The 25,320-nt window shown below is 33.9% G+C and overlaps 3 protein-coding genes across 10 annotated transcripts in view; 1 reads left to right on the top strand and 2 right to left on the bottom strand.

Annotated features, from left to right (window-relative positions):
• Positions 1–6,144, top strand: part of LOC126739021 (thioredoxin domain-containing protein 11) — a 34,537-nt gene extending 28,393 nt beyond the window's left edge. Inside the window, exons 11-13 of one of the 3 annotated variants that reach the window (XM_050444559.1) lie at positions 5,219–5,348; positions 5,403–5,435; positions 5,530–5,676. In XM_050444559.1, the coding sequence (XP_050300516.1) occupies positions 5,219–5,348; positions 5,403–5,435 (163 nt within the window). In that variant the 3' untranslated portion in view covers positions 5,530–5,676. Of the gene's footprint in view, positions 1–5,218; positions 5,349–5,402; positions 5,469–5,529 lie in introns of all 3 variants that reach the window. The other 2 variants (XM_050444562.1, XM_050444558.1) reach the window with 2 other exon arrangements.
• On the bottom strand, positions 6,087–20,151 carry LOC126739082 (odorant receptor 49b-like). Of its 5 annotated transcripts, none has more exons than XM_050444605.1 (7): positions 9,456–9,751; positions 9,220–9,396; positions 6,837–7,050; positions 6,672–6,774; positions 6,515–6,616; positions 6,308–6,463; positions 6,087–6,250 (listed from the first exon to the last, which is right to left on the bottom strand). In XM_050444605.1, exons 3-7 carry the CDS (start codon positions 6,983–6,985, stop codon positions 6,185–6,187), a joined length of 576 nt encoding a protein of 191 aa, XP_050300562.1. In that variant the 5' UTR covers positions 6,986–7,050; positions 9,220–9,396; positions 9,456–9,751; the 3' UTR covers positions 6,087–6,184. The 5 variants fall into 5 exon arrangements, with proteins under 5 accessions (XP_050300562.1, XP_050300552.1, XP_050300586.1 ...); XM_050444595.1 differs by having other exon boundaries at positions 9,247–9,396; positions 9,456–9,750; XM_050444629.1 differs by lacking the exons at positions 9,220–9,396; positions 9,456–9,751 and adding an exon at positions 19,399–20,151.
• A 113-nt stretch (positions 20,152–20,264) lies between these two features.
• LOC126739004 (unconventional myosin ID) overlaps positions 20,265–25,320 on the bottom strand; it is an 81,342-nt gene continuing 76,286 nt past the window's right edge. For both annotated transcript variants that reach the window (XM_050444531.1, XM_050444538.1), the window contains one exon: positions 20,265–24,526. In XM_050444531.1, coding sequence (XP_050300488.1) covers positions 24,328–24,526 — 199 coding nt within the window. In that variant the 3' untranslated portion in view covers positions 20,265–24,327. The remainder of the gene's footprint in view (positions 24,527–25,320) is intronic.

Here is a 25,320-nt window from a genome sequence, read left to right as displayed (position 1 = left end):
AGACGGTGTACCTAGCTTCTTGGTTAAAGATTGCATTGGTGTCCTGGCTGATCCGCTGACCTACATTTTCAACTTAATACTTTTAACAGAACAAATTCCTGAAATTTGGAAGACTGCTAAAATAATACCTATTTTAAAAGCTGGGGCCTCTGATCAAATCATGAACTACAGGCCAATCTCATTACTCTGTAACTTCTCAAAAATTTTCGAAATTATCCTGAATCGGTCGCTATTTAGTCACGCAAAAGAACTTATCTCTGTAGACCAGCATGGATTTTTTAGCAAGCGATCTTGTGTTACTAACTGTCTGTCTAGCCACATCTGTGAATCACTTGATGTTAATGCTCGAACCTGGGTCCGCTCCTGTTTGGTTTTTTTATAAATGACTTGATTGAGTCACTCACTTGTCATAGGCTGGCTTTTGCCGATGATTTGAAGCTATATTTAAATGTATATGGTTTGGAGGTTTGTGTTTTTCTTTAGAACTGTCTAAATACATTGGAGGTATGGTGCGCTGTTAACAGGTTAGGCTTGAATGCGGCTAAATGTAGTGTGGTCAGTTACTCTAGATCAAAAACACCCTTAAATTTTGATTACTTTATTAATGATACTATTTTGAGTAGATTAGAGCAAATTACTGATCTTGGTATCACCTTTGACTCTGAATTGACATTCGTTCCACACTTCAACAACATAGTCAAGTCAGCCCTGAGAAGCCTCTATCAGAATCATGTTGGTCTTCTTGAATGGTTGAATTGGTTCTTCTTCTGTTCAGCGTAGATTTGCTAAGTTTTTGGCCTTCAGGCAGGATGGCATATATCCGGTAAGAGGGTTTGATCATCGGCTACTATTGGAACGCTTCAATCTACATCCATTACATCTCAGAAGAATGATCTTCTCTGTAAAATTCCTGCATGGGTTACTGAATGGATTCATTGATAGTCCTGTACTTCTTTCTGGTGTACGTTTTATGGTGCCTAGGCTTAATGCTAGACATCCCCTAACATTCTTATATTATTACATTCTATACTTATTCTTACATTCTATACTCTTATATTGGTGAAGAGCAATTTGAATGACAGTATTGTAGATGCTGAACTGACGTGCAAGGGTTTCAGGGTCTTCAGATGTGACAGAAGCTATCGAACTAGCAGTAAGTTGAGTGGAGGTGGTATTCTGATATTTGTCAGTGATAGTATACAATCACAGTGCATTTCTATTCAAGAGGCATTATTGAGCAAATTCTGATTCTATGCCAGTGTGATGGGACTAAGTTCATTATTGGTGGTGTTTATATACCTCCACAATCACCTCGGGATACTTATATCTGGCATTGTCGAACCATGGAGTGTGTTACTACTCAATATGCCAACCTAAATGTATATCTGTTTGGTGATTACAACCTACCAAGGGCTGCATGGGGCAATGACGGGTATGGTCTCCTGGTTCAATGCCCAAGCGGTGACCCAGCTGTAGATGTTGCACAAAGATTTGGTTATTTAAAATTTTATCAATGTAACTTGATTCCTAATGATAGAAATGTATTTTTAGATCTAGTTTTTTCTAATGTTAAGGATTTAAATGTTCTTAAAGCTTCTGACCCTCTTTTTGAAGCTAATTTTCATCATATTGGATATGAGTGTCATTTGAATATTTCAACAGCAAATAACTCAATTTTTTCAAATCTAGCTTATGAAGAATTTTTTTATGATTTCCGAAACGGTAACTACAATGAGCTTAATATCTTAACTTATCAATCAGCGTTTTTTATGAATATCTCTCTATGGGGATTGCATATTTTATTCCTTTAAAGAAATATAGAACTTCCTCATTTCCTAAGTGGTTCTCCCCTGAACTTAGAAAGTTAACTAGGAACAAAAGGAGTGCTCATTCATTATATATGAGATAATACAGACGAAAACTATATAAAATTTTCTCGCCTTAGGTCTGAATGCAAACGTATGTCTGATTTGTGCTTCCGGCAATATATTAAAGGGATAGATTCCGGCTTACAGAATGACCCTAAATCATTTTGGAAATATATCAATGATAAGAGGTCCAATTATACCCTTCCCAATACCCTCTTTTATGGTGACAAGCAAGCGTCCAGTGGTTTGGATATTGCAAACATGTTTAAAGAATTTTTCCAAACTGTTTATTCTCCTGGTATTGATAATAATCAGCTGCAAAATGGTCCCGCTAATGGTTTAAATTTAAACATTACTAAGATCCTAACATATGATATATTTGAAGGTATTAGCTCACTCCCTAACAAGATTACTGCAGGCCCAGATGGGATTCCGAATTTTCTCTTGAGGAAATGTGTATGTACTCTTGCCATTCCTTTATCTTTGTTATTTAATGCTTCCTTACAAACATCCACATTTCCAATTGCCTGGAGGGAAAGTTTTATTGTGCCATTGTTTAAAGCTGGCCGTCGGGATGTCATAGATAATTATAGAAGTATTTGCATTCAATCTTCAATACCTAAACTTTTTGATAGCCTTATAGCTAATCAACTTTCTTGGTTATGCAAAGGCTTAATATCAGATTCACAGCATGGGTTTTGCAAGAATAAGTCTACTGCCACTAACTTGATCTGTTACCAATCTGATATTATGAGTAAATTAGAGGATCATAAACAATTTGATTCTATATACACCGATTTTAGTAAGGCATTTGATTGTATTGATCATCAAATTCTTCTGTCAAAACTGATCTCCGTAGGGTTTCATGTTGATTTTGTGAGTTGGATTAAAAATTCTTTAACTGGCCGTATTCAAAGGGTCAGGGTAGGTGGACATCTTTCTGATCCTATCAGCGTAACATCAGGTCTCCCTCAGGGAGGGCATACATCACCCTTATTATTTAATTTATTTATTAATGATATAGTTAACTGTTTCCTGTATAGTCAGTGTCTGATGTTTGCAGACGACTTAAAATTTTGGAGGGTGGTTGGTAGTATTGTGGATCAAGAATTACTACAAGCAGATATGGATCGCTTAAATAATTGGTGTGAACAAAACAATCTTCATTTAAATGTTAAGAAATGTTGTGTTATTAGTTTCACTCGCAGGATCAACCGGTTTCAATCCAATTACTTCATTAATAATGAGCCACTGAATTATGTTGCATCTATTAGGGATTTGGGAGTTATTTTTGATGAGAAACTCACATTTATTGATCAAATTAATTCAATTTCTGTAAAAGCATCAAAATTGCTAGGGTTTGTTATGAGAAACTGTTCATATTTCTCAGTCTCTTCAACAAGAAGGGTTTATTGCTCACTAGTAAGAACTATATTGGAGTACTGCTCTGTAGTTTGGTCTCCATACCACCAGATTCATATCGATGCTTTAGAAAGAGTTCAACATAAATTCCTGAGATATTGTGCTCATAGAACTTTAACTGTTATTGAGAACCATGACTATTCTTATATTGAAAGTCAATTATCTATTCCGACACTGTCGCAACGCCGAAATATTTCTGGTGCTAGTTTTATATATAAGATCGTTAATAGGCTTATTGATTGCCCTGCTCTGTTGGGTCGCATACGATTTAATGCTCCTCATCACGGGTTGCGCCATAATGTAACCTTTAACATTCCATTCCACAGAACATCCTATGGAATTAATAATCCTATGGATAGGTATATGAATTTGTTAAACAATTCGAATATTGATGTGTTTAACATAAGTTCCTTAATGTATCTAAAGAGGTCACTTACTTTATAATTGTGCATAAAATTTTGTATTTACATTCTTGCATATAAATTATTAAGGTTGTTTCTAGTATATGTAGTATAGGTGTTTTTTTACTTTAGTATTAATTTGTTAAGGAGGTTTAGATTATGACAGTTGTTTATGTAAATATTATTGCTTTGTAAAATTTACAGTTAATGGGGTTTTCCCGTATTATAAGTAAATAAATAAATAAATTCTTTCTGCCAAGGCCTTATACTAACATCCTGTTGAAATCGCCACTATATACAATATGCGCTATATTTAATCGGATCTGTCACATGTGCGATATAAATTTCTCTCCGGTTCATGTGATTGTCGATATCTTGGTGGATCATTACTCTTGGGATTAAGACCCATGTGTTTAAGTTATAGTTAGTAGGTATATTGCAGTTAATTTAATTTAATTTTGTTGAATATGTGATTATCTTGTTAAACTTTTATAATTGGGTTTTTATATCATATTAATAGTTATTTATTCTAATTTTTTGGATAACCTTTGAGATTGTGACTTTACTTTCCTTTTTTTCTTTTCTTTTGATTCTTTTAAGTTTGTTTGTGTGTGTTTTTTTTAACAAGGCTTATTATTAACAGTACCAAAATTTTTAAAATTTTCTATTATTCGCCTAACAGCGCAACATAATGGTTTCTGTTTTTCTGGGAATCTATTTGCAAATATTTGGCATGTTCTCGATAGAACTTTGTTACATTCTTCATAGATAATAAACTAATTTAAATAATCTTCGTATGTATAATTTAATCGCCCCGGCATATTAGTTTTTTTTTAAATTACGAAATTACAAGCAATACTGACATTTCTATTATAATCGATGGTCTTACTGGCGCTTCTAGCGGTTGCTATGAAAACCGTCATGGCCAACTTATCAACAATTCTTGAGCCGTGTTACTATGCGGCTTTTAATATGAGACCAAATTTAAACTGTCAATATTTCGGAAACTAGCCATTTTTGGACTAGATAACCTTATAGAAAGTTAACATTATTTTTAGTTATCTTTATGAAAAAATAATAAAAATGGGGGGTTTCTATTTAAAAAAATTGACTTTTAATGATTTTTTCATTTTAATTTTTAATGCTAGTTTTTGACCCCCCTGTATCATTTTTTAGCCAAATATTAAAATAGGTATAGGACATTATACACAAAATATACCTAGAATTTCATGTGGCAGCCAAAAATGTAAAAATATACAGGGTGTTCCGTTTAAAATAACGAAGTTGACACCTACTTCCGGTATAACCGGAAACGTCACAACTCTTAAATAATTTTTGTTGTGTGGCCCCCATTGACTGTGCCATGTTGCCAAAATTTTAAAATTTTAGAAAAATTAGTTTCCAAGATATCGATCGCGTCTATTCGTCGTTGAGACACCCTGTATTGTTCATACCAAGCATTTTTTTAAACTTCACACGCATAACATGAGTAAATTATTAAAATTTCTAAATAAACAAATATTTTAGCAAAGAAGAAACTAGGGTGTTTCCTACGGAGGTACCCATAACTGTGCCAAATTTGTTGGCTTTTATGTTGGCCAACATGAACGCCACCATGAAATTAACCGCAATGTATTCGGTGTGTTTACATACTCCGGTAAGGAACTTTTAATTAATGTATTTATTTTATTGCATAATTTTTACTGTTCAGGGCTGTACTTTTCATGGAGAAATAGTATATTAGGTTAGTACTTTTCATGAAGAAATAGTATATTAGGTTAGTGGGTTTGACCGGTGAAATTTTTCTTAAAACAAAAACCGATTTTTTATGTGCTTAGGTTGAGATCACGAAAATCGCCTGCTTGTCCACCCTTCGCGACGAGATAACCTCGACGATTGAAAAAACCTTAAAAGTCTGGCGGAAATCAAACAAACGGCAACGCCGCCTCGTTCTCCACAACCTCCAGGAACTCCGTTTTCTCCAGTTGCTCCTCGCTCACTCTCCAAACGAATTCGCACTCATACAGAGTCATTTTAGGAAAATTAAGGATCATTTAGGTGAGGAGGATTACAAAGGTAAGGACGAGTTATGACTGTTAAAAAATTAATAGAGTTTGAAATATTGGGAGGGTTAAACTGATAAAGGCTGCTCCTCACTTATTATGTTATAACTGTGATAAAAATGTAACTTTTACTAAACTGTATATAAACATTTATTATTGTCTATAGTAAAATATACAGGGGGCGCCCACTATTCACTTAAAATTTTTATTTTTTATTTGTGCGTGGCATAAAAATGATAGTTTCAAAATGGTGATCGTTGCCAAAAAAGCTACGCCCAAACGAACAAAAATGGAGAGGGAAGATTGTTACGGGTTTACTGTATAAGACTAAATGTTCTGTATATATCTATTTATCTATATGTGGGGAAAATAAAAGGAGATTTAAATTTTTCTTGGTTTTTTTTCTCCAACATAACCAAAAATGATCCTCTTATTGCGGTTTTTCTGCGGCCAACGTCAGAATTAGGGCAAGCAACGAGTAAGCGGCCTTCATAGTCTAAAACGAACATAAAGTGACTTTTTGAGCAACCCGTTCGTTATCTGGGAGACTTACAGCGATGCCAGTTCTAAGAGACATTGGATAAAAGGGGCCAATAAATACATTTAACGGTCGCATGCAGCGCATCATCATGATGTGGATCAACTTTTTAGCTTTCGGGGTTTGTTCGTACCATTTGCTTTGAAAGAGGGCGTCGCTGATTGACATACTCTGAAAAATAGGGTTATGGTAAACTATGGATTAGTTAGCTAAGATATTTACCTGGAACTCAATTTCGTTGGCATGCCATGACATTAAGAAGAGTTGCGCTATTTGAACGCTACAGAAAAGTACACAAAAGAATATCATTGCCGGCGGGTTCTCCTGGAATTTATAGTTTTAATATGACAGTTTGATTTGTATATAATAGATTTGATACCATCACTAAAATTTGAACCACAATGGTAGTTATATTAAGCGAGTTTAATATGAATTCCAGTAACAGCGCGTTCTTGGCACACATGTTTAACTTATCTATGAAACTACAAGAAAATTTATTTTTTACGAATAAAATTGGGCAACAGTGAAAGACAACAGATTTTACCTTATAATAGACTGGTGTTTTATGCATATGGCTTTAAGCTCCGCGTAAACCATAGAATCGTGCTCTTCAGGACTAACATAGGCACGAAACAAATGGAAACTCGTGCACTTAGCTTTAAGGGCTTTTATGTGAAGAGCGATGTGGGACATAAGGGTGATAAAGAACACTTGGGTCACCACGTTGAAAATGGATGCCACCAAGCAGAATAGAGAACCTTAAAGTAGTAATAATAAACAGTTTAATACCAAAATGTTAAGCATTTTAGCAGATTGTCTTCCAACTTTCCAGCATGACATTGTCATTTCGACTTGGCTTTCTAACTAAACTTTATTATTTAAACACCGAGATGTTGTTAATAATGTTGTCATGATAAAAAATAAAAGTAGCTAATAATATGTTAAATTTACATACATTACAGATGAACAAATTGATTTATATACTTAAAAATATTATAAACGTATAAATTATATTCGTATAATACCTGATTTACATTAAATAATCCCTTAAGCTTAACACCAATTACACTTTTAAGTATTATATTACTCTCGTAAAAAATTGAGTTTTTTGTTAAAGAATTTTAAAAGTAGTATTTATATTTTCCAACTGAATAACTAAACAATAGTTCTTATGCATCAACCAAATAATCTTCAGTATAAATAAAGGTGGAAGAGTCAAAATTTCCTTGATAATAAAGTTAGGTTTTCAATACTTATGATACTTAAGAAGACATAAATGTCTTAGGGCACGCTTTTGCGTCACTAAAAATAAATTCCATAGCGTAAGTGAGATTCTAGGAATGAAAAATAAGCATCTTTAGCCACTAATATCCCCAGATTGCTTCTGGTTGTCCGTATAGGGTAACAACCAGAATCCAACCTAAAGTAGAGCTGCTCAATGTGATTTTTTAAACTTCTAGTGTCAATAGATAAACCTAAGGATTCATTAAAATTATTACTAGCAGTGATTTGTGAAATTTGTGAACCCAAAGAAATATTTAAAATATTGGTTGTTAAAATAATGAATGATAATAAGTTGTGTCACACTATCTCTTAGTTCCATCCAAATCTTCATTCACATTTGCTCTGAGGATAGTTGTGTCTCTACTATACCAAAGAACGAAAGAACAGTAGCATCGTCAACAAAAGATGTGCATTGTCCATGCTTTACTGTAGATAGTACCGAAGACCTGGATATTGATGTGTTTAATTAAATCTATACTTGAATCTACCAAACTGTGTATGGCAGACCAGTGATATGGCATCGATTCTCATTGCTAGTCAATCCACATAACTACGAGTAGTTAATTACCTGACGTTTTTTTTTATCTAATATGTACTCCTTTTATAATTTGTATCAGTGTTTACAAAAACTGGACACATTCGATTGTCGATTTAATACTGTGTAATAATCCAAGTATTCATATATATGTATCTAATGATCCACTGTATTTAGAGGATCCCAGATCCTATCAGCCTCTGTTATTTGAAGTTAAGATATCTGCTGAAATGTAGGATAGTGACCTGATTGGTGAGCGACATTATAGAAACTTTCACTCAAAAAATGATCATGGATTGATTAATATTTTTGGTTAAATCAACTAGGATATCTTCTTTTCTGAGATGACTTGTTTAGATTGACTTTTGTAGTGTCTATTACACAAGAGCTTTGTGACTTGCCTAAAATAACCTTAGCGAGTAACAAGACTCATATATTCCTCATTAATGTTATTATATCTCAGGTATCTGTCAATCTTGTAATTCTGAAGCTGCCTCTGCATCGTTCGTGAGAGTAGATTGGATTTTAGGTCGTCTTCCGGGAGGTCTTGAGCCAAGCGAGTTGTTTTCGGGAGTCTGTTTACGCCCATCCGAATTACCGGTTTTACCACTGCCTCTTACAGGTGTCTTACCCATCTTCACGTTATCCGATATCTGTGACTCTTACTCTGTCTCTTCTGGTTTCCCCCACCATTGTTCTCAGTATTTTCATTTCGGCCACCCTTAGCATGTGTTACGTCTTGTTGATGTTTTCGCGGACTTTCATTTTGTACGTCGTGATCGGTCTGAAACAAGACTTGTTGATTCTAATTTTGCACATGTACAGGTACCTATATCTCGTAGCATCCCGATTGTGCTTTGTTAATCTGACTTTAACTGGGCCGGGACTGCCCAGATATTCCAGCGTTACTCAAAGTGTGCTCCGCGAAACCTCCGGTAGGGCTCCGCCAGCAGTCATAATGGATGAATGCATGTATTAAAGTGGACCCTATAAGAATAAAGTTACCTAAGATAAAAATAAACAACCAAAACGAACCGCCTAGTTATACGCCTACGTACTGGTACATATACGAAAATTTAATATATGTATTATTAAGTAAATGCCCGACCTATTACTCGAAATGTTACAGCCTTACTTGTACGCCACGATTCGCCCCCGGACTATAAGCAATCCAATGACCTCGGTTCGTCGCGCTGTTTCTCGTGCTCGTGCGTCGACGCGTACTTCGGAGAAAATCGTCCGGCTCTCCGAAGTTTCTTAGGAATTCGAGATGATTCGATGGTTGCTGGTATAATATAAAGGAGGATTGTTTGGCGCGGAGAATTTATTAATCAAGCAACGTACCGCAAAATGTACTCACACCGTGCTCAGTATTTTATGTTCGCTTGTCCTGTTGTTGTTCGTAGTGGTTGTAAAATCTTGTATTTTGTGCGTAAGAGGTACTATTTGTTATAAAATTGACCAAATCAAATTAGTGTTAAAGAAGAATGGAGCGCTTGCTTAAAGGTGTTGCAAAAAATGTGGTTCGCTTGGATGATGCGTCAAATTTAAATCAAGGTGATATGACGGCGTCAAGTTCTAGTTTCAAGTTCAAATAATAAAACATCTAATGACACATTGAAGGTGAAAAAACGAAAGTATGACGAATCATACATTAATCTCGGATTTGTTGATTCCAGCGGCTCACCTTTTTGTATGTTGTGCAGCAAACTCCTTCCTAATAGTTCGATGGTACCTGCTAAGATGCGCCGACATTTAGAAACTGTACATCCCGACTTTAAAAACAAAAGTAAAGAATTTTTTCTACGTAAAAAAGAACAATTACTAAGAAGCCAAAAAACTATGACGTATGCGACTCAGACTGTGAATGAAAATGCCACGGAGGCATCGTATTTGGTTAGTTACCGCATTGCCCAAGCAGGAGCATCGCACACTCTCGCTGAAAAGCTAATAAAACCTTGTGTGGTAGACGTAACAAAATGTATGCTCGACGAAAAATCTGTAAAGCATCTTTCTACAGTGCCGCTTTCGAACTGTCGACTGATGTTGCTGGACTGGCCATCTTTCTAGTAATTGTGCGATATCCATATAAACATTCACTCGAAGAAGACTTGCTTATGTGCTCATCGCTGCCTACTAACACAACCGGAGAAGAAATTTTTAACACGAATAACGTATTTTTAGAAGAAAACCAACTCGATTGGAATAATTGCATTGATATTTGTACCGATGGAGCCAAGACAACGACAGGTAGAACAGCAGGAGCAATATCACGAATAAAAATGAAATCGCCAAAACGTAGTGCCAGCCACTGCATCCTGCATAATCACTTGCGGTTAAGAAAATGCCACCAAATCTAAAATTGGTTCTTGATGAGTCAGTAAAAATAATTAATTTTGTCAAGTCACGTCCACTACAATCCCGATTGTTCCCAATATTATGTGAAGATTATGGTAGCGATCATAAAACACTATTGCTCCATACTGAAGTGAGATAGTTGTATCGGCGTAAAACTTTGACAAGGCTTTTTGAACTAAGAACAGAATTAGAAGCTTTTCTTACAGATATTCCTTTTAATTTAAAAGATCGTTTGTCCGATAAAAGCTGATTATTTAGACTAGCATTTTTAGCAGACATGTTTGGAAAACTTAACGAATTAAACATGTCACTACAAGGAAAACAGACAACAGTTTTTAATGTTTACAACAAAATAACTGCCTTTGAAAGAAAATTAGTTTTTGGATTACTTGTTTTGGTAAGAGAGAAATCGAAAGCTTTTTATTACTAAGTGAGTTCCGTAGTCACCATAGTCTTAGTTATACAGAAATATTTCAAAATGAAATATTTGTTGAATTGGTGCACTATCTCAATGATCTGCAAGATACTTTTTGTAAAATACGCTTTAAAATGTGGTTTATTACCTGTCATAGTTGTTCTTAGCCAATGGGTCTCTACAATGCAAATTTACTCAACAGTCATCCTTCTTATATTGTTAGACATAAACTCGAACATCACATAAAAATAATTAAGAAAAACAATATTTACTGTTCTGTCAACTTTTGGCAATAATAAAATATACTCACCGGGGAACTTCCGTTCCCTTGCATCATCTCAGTCAACATCAATTTACACAATGTCACATTTCAATATATACATATGTCAAACATGTTATCTTCCTTTATTTGACGACTAGCTAGTGTCACCTAAAATAGTAAGGGCTTCCCCAGACGCTCCACTGCCGCTAAACAGTAAGCATCTCAACGAATTAGACAAAGGATATATTTCTACTATTCCTTCTGTTTATTCGTGTCAATCGAGCCCCAGGTAAGGCCCCCAGTCTTACCAGACAGCACTCGAGGAATTGCGCATTCGTTCCTAATTGAACAGAGGCTTTCACACCTACTTGTGCGGGCATCTTCAAGATGCGCAAACAGATCTGTACAAACTTCTCATAATGGCCACATATCTACTCAAGATCAACTATTTCTCACATATTCACCACTATTAAATTTAGCAGCCTGGTTTAACCAGTAAACACAACTCTTTTTCCAACACACCACCTTACACACATTTCTCTCAAAACGTTGCTTTCTGACTGGCTCCCAATTAATATTTTTGGGTGTCCCCTTAACTCAATGAATATTAGAGATCTTTAGCAATATACGTTATTTTAAATATATCAAGTTATTAATTGATTATGGAATTAATTAAATTGAGATAGAATTATTATAGATCATTAAAAGAGTTTTGTTTTAAATGAGAATACATATATTAAAATATAAAATAAGAAATATATAATATAATAAAATGATAAAAATAAAATATGTTTTACATTTTGAATCTTACTTTCCTGAGGAACAAAATACAAAATTGAAAATAAACGCATGGATTCAAAACCCTTTTTCATCTAAATTGCAGAAGCCTGAAAATATGTCAAATCAGATCTATGAATCATTTCTAGAAATGACATCGGATACAAGCATTGAATCATTGTTCAAAACAATTTCACTAAATGATTTTTGGTTCAGGGTTCGTGATGAATATGCACAACTTGCCACAGAATCTTTGAATGTTCTTCCGTTCCCAACAACGTATTTGTGTGAAATGGGATTTTCAGCATATACAGCTACAAAAACAAAATACCGCAATAGACTGTATGCCGAACCAGACATGAGAATTCAACTTTCTTCTATCAAGCCTGACATTACCCAGTTGAGGAATAAAAAACAATTACGTTCATTTAATGCCTCGCATTAAATGAACTTAGTGTTATCATTTGCTTACTAACTCACTACTTACTGTATCTATCTTTTTTTGTATGAATATTAATAAACAATTCACATATAACTGCTTTTAGTTTAGAGTTTAGGGTTCCGTTAAAAATTTAGTTTTTTAAAAGGGTTCGGTCACGAAAAAAGTTTGAGTAACACATTCTATTATATATGGTATTAATCTGTACCACTAGATAAAATATTTGCAATTGGGGTACATTTGGTTTTGTTGATAGAGATGTTCATATTGAGTTGGCGGCTTACTCGGAAGAACTGGGAGAGTTGTCGCTGATGATGTTTTTCTGATTCGGCAATAATTGCTGAATCATCGTACTAATTCTTTTGATGCCTAGTCTGTATCCGAGGTTTAAATCTTTTATTTTATTTATAATTTTATCCATGAGAAAATTAAACAAACCGAACCATGGCAAACGCCACTGTTAGGTTAATGATGCAAATATACGCTAGCATACTGTAGTCTTTAGATTTTATTTGTTTTATTATGAATACTCCACCTGGTATTTACCGCTTTTGTGCACGTCGTACAAGATTCTTTCCTGGTATTCTTCAGCATTCTTAATTTGCGTTTCCAGTTGATCCTTGATAATACTCGGGAACAGTTTTATAGCTGTATTTAATCATATAATGCGAAATGCGCCTTTACAAAAAATGTAAACACTTTACATAATAATATTGGTTTTGTCCCTAAATCGTGTGACACCATCAACCGTGGTTAGTTATGTGCAAAGCTTACTACTTTCATAATATTGGTTCATGTTTGCTTTTAAAATCGTATTTATCAAATAGATATGAAACATTTTTTTCCTATAACAGATAGTCTGAACAACCAAGTATTAAATTGCGAGACAGTTTTTAATCTTCTCCCGAAGATGCTAACATCGTTAGAGATAAAGAGTTTTGGTTAGTGGTAAAACTGTCTCGTAATTTGAGCATCACATCAAAGGTTCCAACCATAGGACAACCAAGTATTACTTGCGGTGTCCCTCAAGGTTCTATGTTGGGTGCTTTACTCTTCATAAATTATACAGCAGATTTGTAAGCTGCAGGTGTTTGCCGGCCATACGCAAATTTATTATTTGTTTTTGATCCCAAGGACTATAATGAAGAAGAATTACTTATGAATTCTAGAAACAATGAGCATGAATGTAAAGAATCATTTTATCAAAGAATTTTAAACTAAATCGTAATAGACTACCAGCTTATGATATTTGGCAATAATAATCAAAAAGATTTTTTGAAATCTAATATAAATATCAATATTCATATTACGAGATTGGCATATGTAAGCTCTTCTAAAATCTTGGGAGTGATTATAGATGAGCAATTGAGATTTAAAGAACGCCTTAAGAGAATTTTTCAAAAAACTTTTATATTAAAATACTGTATTGTAATGTACCATAATAAAATGTACTGTAATAAAAAACTGTAAATATATATTAAATGTTAAGTTGTCTAAGCAATTATGCGTATCTTTCTGTCTTCGAAAATTTCATCATGTATCTCATTTGTACAGCGACATTGGATTTGGACAAAAGACGGACATGTGCAGAATCTTGCATTCTGCTGTATTTTAAATAAAAAGAGTTAGGGAGCCTTCTTCTGAAAACCTCTTAGAGAGAGTAATTTTTCGTTCACAACTTGAATATTAGATTTAATAATAAGGTTTCAAGTCCTGCTCATCACAACGCCATACTTCAAAAATCGTTTTCTTACAACGCGGCAAATATTTTTTACAAAGTTTGCAATTGAATGGGGATTGTTTTAAAGTATTTATAATAATTTAACTAGTAGAAAAGCAAAGTCATATGAAAACATTAGATGTGATATAGGTTTTCTCACTTAATATTATCAGTCAAGTGTTAAAGTGTTGTCTAACTTTATGATGCAGGTCTTAAGGTGTTATTACTGATCCAGTAGAATAGCCATTAATGCTAGACTGCGCCAGTTTTCTAGGCCGAGTTTTTTTACAGCTCTCTAGAAAATTGGTATTAAAACAAAAGGGCATTATTTATTTTTGTTTCTTTATTTAATAAATTATTTAGAGTCTTTTATTTTATTTTAATTAACTATTCACTCATTGAGGGAAATTTTCTGCATCGTTGAAAAAGAAGCTTTATAACTCCAATTTTTAAATCTGGAGATTTTTATTATGTCACAAATTACAGGTCGATACTTTTTGAAACCTTTATCTGTGACATTGTTTGAAAAAGATATATTGTATAATCAGTTTATTTTATAATCAGGTTTTCGTGCTGCGTTATATTCAGAGTTGAATCTTCTGAGTTACAACCACTAGCTATTATTAAGCTTGAGCACTGTGAAAACCAATGAACACTGTTATTGCTGCGGTTGAGGAGCTACTTAACTGGTCGATACCAGTTGGTCACGTCCAAGGTTATTCATCTAAAATATGTAGATAAGATAAAGTCCAGTGTTCCACAGGGGTCACATTTGGAGCCCGTATTCTTTAATTTATTTATCAATGCTTCCAAAATAGCAACTTTTTATTAATTGCTGACCTTGCATTTTTTGTGACAGTGATACTGACCGATGTTGGCAATATAGTTAATTGTATGGAGCTGAACGTCTCATTGGATTGTGCGTACCAACATCAATATAAAATTCCCTTGAGTATCCTCTCACAGATTTATGACCTAGAGGTTACCCTTAATACTCAACTCTAATTTTTACCCCACATTAACCCCATGGTACCTAAATTACTTCAGCTGCTTAAATTTGTTAAAAGATGTCATGACCCTTAAGCTATTAAGACCTTGTATTGCGCTCTTGTTAGATCTCATGTAAGCATGTTAAATGCTCATCGGCATTCTCGTTCCCGTATTAATGTTCATGTTTTCTCCATTAAAAGAGTGTAAAGAAAATGTTTCATATTTATAGCATTTAAATACATTAGGTTTTATGACTTTGACTATAATGACCTTTAGCAAGAACTTAGACTTGATTTCCTGTCATCATTCATTCACGTTACCTTTTATCGAACTAACTACAGACAAAACTTCTTCCTGACAAGGTGTCTTATTTTGCTAATCAGTAAATCAATTTAGACCTCTTTGCGAGCAAACCAGTTTTTTGGAAGCAGTTTAAAAAAATTAGTATAACTGGACTTTTATATTTTTTATATTATGGGAATATTTGTCTCATACTTTTCGACGACAGTCATATGTATAGTAATCAACTTAAACAAGAGGGATAAGTATATTCGAAAATGTTAACACCAAAACAAAATCATTATGGGGGTCAAAAAGTGAAATTAAAAAGAAATCAGGGCAGTGGCGGCTCGCGCCCTGTAATCTAAGGTAGGCGACATATTATTATAACAGTGCGCACACCGAGTAGCCCGAGCTCCCCCTCCCCCCGCTTTTTCGGGATTAAAAAAAAATTGTGGTGCTACGGCCACTTGTCATTAATAATTTACTAAAATTAAGAAAAAAATAACGTTTTCGAAATCTTTAAAAAAAAATTACCTAAAAATAATATTTTTTTTAAAATTTAGATTTCAATCAAAAAAAAAATGCGGAAACAAAAAAAAAAACAAAATGAAACACACCTTTACAAAGTTGTATGAATTTAAATTATGATCGTAATTTTTGTGTTATATCCATATTTCATTTAATTTCACTAAATCCTTAGATATATACACTACCTACTGTTATTGACAGACTACTGTCCTTTAAAAGTGCAAACCTACTTATTATTAAATCTGTAAAATTATCAGATCCCTGTAAAGAGCAAAAGAGTTCCTTGATATGATAAGCGCTCATTACCTAAGTATTTTATTTCGGGAATATGTTTTTATGCGTTTAAGGCATGAAAAATGTCTTTCAACTGATGTACTTGTGATTGGTATTGTAGCAATAAGCGTAAAAAGTGTAAAAGCTTGGGGAAATATTTCTTTAAGATCATTATCTATAAAATGTTTTAAAATCGACTCTACATTTAATTTTGTTAGTTCTTCATCGTGAAAAATTACACTTAACTCATTAATTAGTTGCTGTTTATCAAAAATATTTTTATAAAGGTTGGTGAGACTTGTAACTAAAGAAGTTGGAAATTTTTTCTTATACTCTTGAAACTTAGAAGAATCAACTAATGCAAAATAAGTTAACTGCGATAGATCTGCAAACCGAACATCTATTTGCGTCGAAATATTATCAATAATCTCATAAAATAAAATTCGCAAAGAAGACTTTTCATCCCCTTTGATAGTGTTTGATAATTTTATTCTTTTTGATGGTGTAGGATTATCCACGCTATCTATCATATCGCCTGAAATTCTAATTTTTGCTTCTTCAAAAAATTGTTCGAAGGTTAATTTATTCCGCAAGGACTGTAGACGCTCTTTTGTTAAAAATACCTGTTTTTGACAATAAGCTATATCTAAAGACTTTTTTTGCAAAATACTAAATAGTGGATCCAATATCAAATACATTTTTGTAAGCCGCGGTTAAAAAAGAAAATTCTAAACCTTTCATAAATATAAGATATCCATTTGCCCCGTTAATTGACTCGGATGATGAAGATTGATCGTCAATAATTGTTTGAAAAACTTTTTTTAAGTCATTCCATTTTGAATCTAAAAGATGAACGATTTTTGAACGTGAAGCCCATCTGGTATCTACAGCAGTCGGTATCCTTTTTCCAACTATAGAGTCCAAAATAAATGTTCGCTTTGCAGATTGATGGAAGAAGCCGGGAATTGAAGTTACGCTCGCAAAATAAATTTGGCAATTTTTAATAGTTTTTGCTCCATTCTGTAGAACTAAGTTTAATCGGTGCGCACTGCAATATGTAAAGCTAATGGAGCATCGTCTTTAATTTTTTTTTGCAAACCATTTAACGAACCAGCCATTACGCTAGCGCCATCATAACATTGACCAACTAAAGTTTTCTTATAATCGAAAGGACTTAAAACAGAAACAATTAATTCGTACATCGCGTCTGCCTTTCTATCTTGATTTACATCAAAAAATCCCAAAAATGTCTCTTTAATGTCACCAGATCGGTTTACATATCTGACCGAAATAGCGCATTGTGATTTTTCTAAAATGTCAGTAGTGTCATCAGCTTGTACAGAAAAAAATAATGCTTCTTTTATTTCTTTATGCATTGTCTCCAAAAGATGTTCAGAGATACAACCTATTATATCGTTTTGGATAGTCTTAGACAAACCAGAAAAATTATTGCCTATTTTTTTTTAAATGGTTTTGCATTTCGATGTCACGTTTAATTAACAAGTTAAATCTTTCACGAAAATTGGCAGTGTTAAAAGAATCGGATTTTTCATTGTGGCCTCTAAAAGATAATTCTTGTTTTGCAAATAGCTCAATAAATTTCTATTTTTTCTTACATCCTCGTTATAGGGTTTTAAAAACAAAGAAGACTGTATTTTTAATGCATCCTGTATAGTGCTACTATTTTTTTGCAAGCGCTTAAGACTAAAGTAGCTACTCATATGCTCCTTTGACGATTCATGTTTTTTTATGCTAGCTGACAGATTTTTTAAATCGCAAAAACTCTGAGACACCCAAACATTATTTCTATTACCTCCTAAAAGTATACAAGGCCAACAAAACAAACTTTGTTTAAAATAACTACCACATAACCATTGATGGGTTTCGAACCACTGGGTCTTAAAGGATCGCGAGAATGCTTGGCCTTGCTTTTTGTCAGGTTTTAAAATTGAAAGGGGGGGTGTAGGGCGACCAATAGAAATTATTTCCCTACGACCATTTTCAGTTAGGCGGGAAAATGGGGTTTCTTGTAAAGAACAAATTACATCATGCACAGGGGTTTCGGCGAGATTATTGGCCATTCTAAAAAAAATAGTAAAAGGATCAAACAACTAGGTTAGGTATGCACCTCTACTTCTACAAAAATTACCTACTTTCTACTCTATATTATAATATTCTCAAAAATATACAACCCCTTAATAGGTACCTCTACTACCTCTACAAACTTTAATAGCACAATTATTATTCTAATATACTTATACTTATCTAATATAAACCAAATTCAAAATTCAATGGAGAAGCAACCATACGACGTACGACAGCAGAAAAATCGTTTAAAGCTGAAAGAAACGGAAGAAACCAGCTACAAACCGTTAATGAATAAAAACAAAATCCCGCCCCACCATTGATTTTCCATTGAACGAGGGCTCATCTCATCCGTGATTTAATTATCATACTGAAACTCACCCAATTGTACTAAAAATTAATTACGTTATAAAAATCGTAGTCATTGCTTGAAAATTTTACAGCAAAAAACCTAGACTGCCATGAAAAATGTACATTTTAATATTTTTTACATTTAAGTTAGAAAAAAGAATTTGTATTGCGTGCTAAATTTTTTTCCACTTGTGCTAGATTTAGTACAATCTTACTCTAAAATCACCAGCCCTTTCCCCTTTATCGATCGACGAACGAGCGCTTCGAGCGAATTGACGAAGACGGTCGAAGGCGCCCGAATTGTCCGCCTAACAGTGCACTTTTTGTCGCATAGAATAATTTTGATTCACGTCGGCCGCTGTAAGTTTTGTATAGGAGATTGCCGCCGTAGAGACCATTAAATACAGGCGGTTGGAAATATCGCCTTCCCATATATATATCGTATTCATTTGATTTTATGAGGCGAGTCGCTTTAGACTAGCTTAGGTTTCACTTAAAGTGGCGATAGATGCATGCGTATTAACATTAGACTAGGAGGTTTATCAGATATTTTAATATTACATTAAAAAGAATGAATGAAAAGAATTAAAATATATTATATAAATTATAATGGTCATTTTTTTTCAAATTTACAAGTGAATTTTATAAGGTAGGCGGCGCCTACCTTGCCTACCCTGACGAGCCGCCGCTGAATCAGGGCCGAGTTAAAAGAAAGTAGATGAATACCGGGAATTAATTTTCAAAAATTCACGTTTTTTCGGCAGAATTAATATTTTCCAATTATATAAAAAAATGATAATTTCTTACCTATTATAAACGCAATTCCATAATACTCATTGGGATTAAAGGGATACCAAATGGGTATAATCAACGGCTTATCCACAGTCGAATCGTATTGCCGATATTCCAAATATTCTGGGTATTTTGCGACGAAAAATGCAGAACATGCCACCAAGCTCACACTGACAACGAACGCGTTTATTCGATGTAAAATCTTTAAAAAATTGGCAATTTAGAGCATACTTGTAATAAAGCAAAAACAAAATTTAAATTAAAAATGATTATAAAATTTAAATTATAAAGCATTAATATATTGAATAAATCTATCTTTTACCTTGGTTCCTTTTGCAAACCCCTTCTGTATATGCCTAGAAGTCTCTCTAAAAATATCTTCCTCTTCTGTAACGCATTGGACAATTAACTCTTGTACCTCCTTAGATTGGCAAATCATGATTTTATTGAGCATAACAAGCAAATAAACCGTATATCCGATGTTTTCAGTTAAAATTTGCAAATCCCCCTTTTTTACCAAATTGGGCAGGTTCAAAACCAATCCACCAATAAAGCCAAAAAAGGTAATTTGACAAAACCCCGAATGCAACCGGTACAATTTTTGCAACAATTTATTGTCGGTGAGCTTTAGGCGCCAAGTACCGTTAGCCACCATTCCAGTTTTTAAAAACCGAGTGATTTTTGATGTCATAATGGCGGATTTATGCCTTCCGAAAGTTTCATGCCACCGTCTTATATGTATACGTTAAATTATTCAAAACTGTTTTAATGGTTTTCGGACGGGAATTGCCGGATATCAATATTCAAAACTATTCTTTCAATAACAGGGATTTACTGTAAATATTTTAAAAGAAACTGTGGGAAAATGAAACTGCGAAACATCCTGCTAAAATAGTAAATATAATTTTAAAGAAGTAAGCTTGTAAAGTCGCTTAAAACTATAAAGATAAACAAAAAAAAAAACAATAAATCTAAATATGGCCACGATTACTGCAAATCGATCCGTGTATGAAATTGTATATAATATTATGACCACCTTAGACTAGTACAATATAACACAATCAGGGGGTCCCGTTAATATAAAAAAAGGAAATTGTTAAAAGTATCACAGTTTGTTGGAAACTTTACTGGAAGCAATAAACGGGATTAATAATCGTTGGCACTATTGCAACATGAATTCGTTTACGGGACACCCTGTCTACAATGATATTAGTTCATATACAGGATGACTCTGAAGCTGAGTTTAGTTATGGAAAAAAACTGGTCGAAATTATGATGCGGAACTGAAGGATAATGAAAAAAAATCCTTTTATAACTTCAGAGTCACTTGCATAAAGAGCATGGCACTTAATTTTTAAAGATCCATACTACAAGTACAAAGGCTCTCCTACAGTAAATATAAGGGATTCAATACTTTTTTTTACGCGTTTCTACAATATAGGGAGTGTTTCATTAGGACCCTCTATCAAAAACCGATGAAAGTTTTTTGAAGCCTTTTTGGGCCCGAAGTATGATTATAATATTTGCGATTTGTGTCTAAGATCAATGTGCAAATCAAAAGAGCAACTATCATTGAATGCAATAAATTACTTTAAGTTGCTATCTATGTTCCGTCAAGACGAAAATCAGCATGGTGGTATAAAGTGAAAACGAAAGTAAAAAATTTGTGTGTGCGACATAATTTCGAATGTGCTGCAGCATAATGTAAAGGTAAAGTAAATGCAACCATTATTACCATATATATTCCTCCTAATGGAGATTGCAATATCAAGAAGAATTTTAAAAATTACTTCACATGCCTGAAATAAAATGAAAAATGGCTTTGAATAAAAATAAAAAATTGGTAAAATACGTAAGAAATTCCTTTAAGTCTAAGAAGGCAAGAATTATTCGTTCAACCTCGATAACATTATTTCAGAAGATAAATTAAGATGGCTTAAAAATGGCTGGAAGATATGAAAAATTGCTTCAATTGCCTTGAATAAAATGACATATATAAGAAATTATTTTAAGAGCCCTACAACAGAGTACAACCCCAAATTTCAAATGCCTGAAATAAAATGGAAAATGGTTTTTAATGACTCGATTAAATTAAAAAGATACTTTGAAGGTCAAAACCATAAGAAGTTTCCCAACAAGCTAGAAGAAATAATTGCAAATGTCAGGAAGAAACTTAACATTTATTACTTCAAAAGCCTGGACAAAAATTGAATTTTACTTTATCTAAATGCCTCATACAGAGTATAGCGTATTTATTGAACTTGATACCCTTCGAGACCTAAGAAATTAAATCGAGGTTAGACTCTTTACATTATTAAGACAGCAAAAACAACAATGATCATAAAGATATGAATAAGCAGACCAAAAATAAAAGCAAATTAATAAAATTAAATACATGTGGCCTATCTATTGCGATATTGGGGGTAAAACAAATATTAAAAATAATATTGAAATAGAGGGGACTGTTACTGAAGTAATGCCAAATTCCTTTCAAATCTCTAAACCTCTAGAACGCAATGCACAGATAAATCAATTTACCTTACTTGGCGCTAAAAGAATTTTGTGACTGCCAATTGTATTAGGAACAAAAGCATATAGTAATGGTCTAGATTAAATCCCATTGAGTATAATCAAACTTCATAATTAACAATAAAAAAAACCTCATAGCTTTGCAACATGCTTTTTTCTCATGAAATTAATAATTGTTATAGATAGTGACGATGAAGAATTTATTCCAACAGCTCAAAGTGAGCGATCCTAGGAGCATAATGAATCAAAAAGAAGCAGTTTTGAGCCGAAAATTGAAAACTGGGAATCACGAAATAAGATTCCACAACCAATAAACTATTTCGCCAAATATCTAGAGTCTAGACGATTCATGATTTAAGTCCATAACGATGTTCACCAACGTGACAGAGGTAAAAATATCTGGAAATTTCCTGTACATAAACGCTGATAATTTTTTTGCAGCCTGAGTGTTGATTGAAATTCATAATTTGCCGCAAATCGGATTTTCTGGAGGCTCTATACTGCCTCAATTAGTGAATGACCGTACCGTTTACAGCGAAAAACAACAAATATTGGAAAATAAGACCAATGATTGATGATGCAATGAGACAATGAGGTCAAAATCAAAAGACATGCCTAGAATTTCTAGATATTTCCGTGGACGAAACAGAGGATTACCTTCAACGGCAAGGTAAGGAGACAATTTGTGAGGGGGTAAGCCACACCTAAAGGCATTCCTCTAAATCTGCACTGCACTGCAGTTTATAGTACCTTCACACCGATAGCCTTGATATTTGTTGGTAGAGTTTTACTGAAATTGGCTGACGCCCTAACTATAGGCGTACCTGTTTTCATAGATCCGTATTTCACCCTCTGGAAAAACTGATTGATGCAATGCTTGCCCAAAAAAATTTACTTTACCGCGAAACTATGATGAAAAATAGCAAATCAAAAACTGACTAAAAATTAAACAATTGACTGTTGTTAAATGGCTCGACTCACCTCGAATCCTCGAAATTTGGGTCTGAACATAGTAGATAGTGCAGGCGTTGGTCTGTTCAAGAAAAGAAGTAGTAAAGTACTATAATCCAAAAAAGAACGGTGTCGACCGGCTTAGGGTTAGAGCCAAATGTCCAAAACGACAAAATTGGACAATCTGTTCAATATTTCATCTAATGGATATTAGCTATGCAGCTGCTTGACTCCAAGACAAACAAGACTTTTTAAAAGTAAACCTTTAAGAATCACACTTCTTTTAGATTACCTTGCGTTTCAGTTCGCCAAGCTAAATCACTAATGTTAAAAAACCTGAAGAAGAAATTTTTCAAAATTGAATGTTTAGATGCAGAACATGCGGCAGCAGGTCTTTGATATATTCTATGTGTAGTGCTTTTAAAGTATACTAAGAACATTACTTGTTATTAGGTATTGTGTTGGCGCAAACCCTAAAATACCACATATAATATTATGATTTTTGGTACAAGTACATTGTATATATTTTATATTTGTTGGCTATTTTGGAGATTTCTTTAAACCATTTTTGTTAAATTTGCATTATTCATTTTTATCGAGTTCTCTCATTGGCTCGAGGAGGGTAGACGAAAAAATGACGGAGGAGCGGAGAAAGCTTAATAATTTCATTAATGATGATATTCCTTTGAAAAAATCTTTATTCTCATCCAATATCGCTCCATTGACTTGTATTAGTTTAACGAAACACCCCGTATAATTGAAGCAATTTTAGCAAAACAATGCACGTATAAAGGAAAAAAATCACAGGTGCTAACACTAAGTAAGATGCCAAATAATATAAAATACGATATCCAGGTGAAGGGAGATTTTTACAGGGTAGCTGAATTTTAAAATTTAAACTCTTCTGATAGTTGGCAAAATTACATTTTTCTTTTCGATATCCCATGCTTCCCTCACCCGTTTCCGTAATTTAGTTTCCTAGTCTTAAGCATAAGTTGCAACATAAGCATTTTAAAATCCAATGCTTAGCCAAACAATTAATAAAATAAAAATGGTGATACAAATTAAGCCGCCCGTCTGTCAGCAGTTTCTAAACAATTAATATATATTTTGTCGCTTATACTGTAAATACCTAAATATGTATATCGTTGTAAGTAGAAAGGCACTGAAAGGCACTAGAAAGTGGCTTTTTCCAATAAAAAAGGGACAATATGAACTTGTAAGTACAATAATTCAAATTATATACAAAAATAGCAAACCTGAGTCGTCAACAAATGCGAAAGTCACATTGCACTAAACAGTAATGCACGTAACAGTTTTTAACTTTAATACTTAATATTCACAACAAAACCTAAATGGAAACTTGGTCTCCCAAACAAAAAATTATCTTGTACCTCGACTTGTGCTTTAAAACCACAATTTTTTTAAAACTTAAATAACATAAAAACACGCAATCGACCCACGTTAATTCTTATAATGGTTATTCCCGTTTTCCAATACGGCAAAATTTGATGGTAGCATGTAAACGATGTCGTTGCCGTCCTTCTTGAATGTGGCATTTTGGGCTTCCGCGGCCACTTGGATACGGATCATGCGCTGCTTACGGCCCAGGGAACACTGGATCGCTTTGCTTACTTGAACCGGCAAGTCGGTGTTTCTTAATCTGGAATTACAGCGATTTTAGAATCATAAATGGGTTATTGTTGCAAAACCAGTTGCAACATAAAGAAAAACAATTCAAATACACACATAAACCATCCACACCTTTATACATACCCAAATTAAATAAAACACAACATTTACAATAGAAGTCGACTTAAATAAAAATTCGTCACAAGATATACATTCCCGGAATCATTCCTATTCGTTTTATTGGTCGCGACGAGCTTCCTCACACCCCCGCGCAGGTAACGGTTTTTAAGGAAAATTGCATCATCCGATTTTTTGGAGTCAGTCGCTCCTAGATAATGGTTGTGTAAGAAGACTCTCGGTCTCGCTGTTCTGTCCCACCCGCTCGCATTTTTTTTTTAAATAAGAACAACAAATTCTCTCACACAAAACTAAATGGTTTTAAATTAAATTGTTTAAAGTACTTTTCGCGTTTCTGTTTTGGTGCCCTTTTCACATAGCCAGCTGGTCCTTCGTAGCCCTAAATAGAGATACAAGAAAGCCCTCAAGTGTTGTGGGTTTGGATGCAGCCCAAATCCCATCATTTTATGGTCCTAGCGAGCCGGATAAGCCCTTAATTTTAACAGATCGAGCCCTAAATTGTATCGAAGTAAGCCCCGGATTGATCCTGAGATGAAGCAGGATTGACGAGCAGATTGCAGTTTTGCTCTTGTTGAGCCTGTAGTGCAGTTTTGAAGCACGAATTGGTGAGATTTTGCCCTGTTAAGCCCAGATTTTTGTATGGATTGTGGATCCATTGCAGCCCAAGAAAACCAAATTTGGTGAGTT

The sequence above is a fragment of the Anthonomus grandis genome, chromosome 1 (genome assembly GCF_022605725.1).
Source record: "Anthonomus grandis grandis chromosome 1, icAntGran1.3, whole genome shotgun sequence".
NCBI classification, from domain to species: domain Eukaryota; kingdom Metazoa; phylum Arthropoda; class Insecta; order Coleoptera; family Curculionidae; genus Anthonomus; species Anthonomus grandis.
The sequence above is the reverse complement of the archived record's forward strand: the minus strand, read 5'-3'. Positions and strand labels throughout refer to the sequence as shown.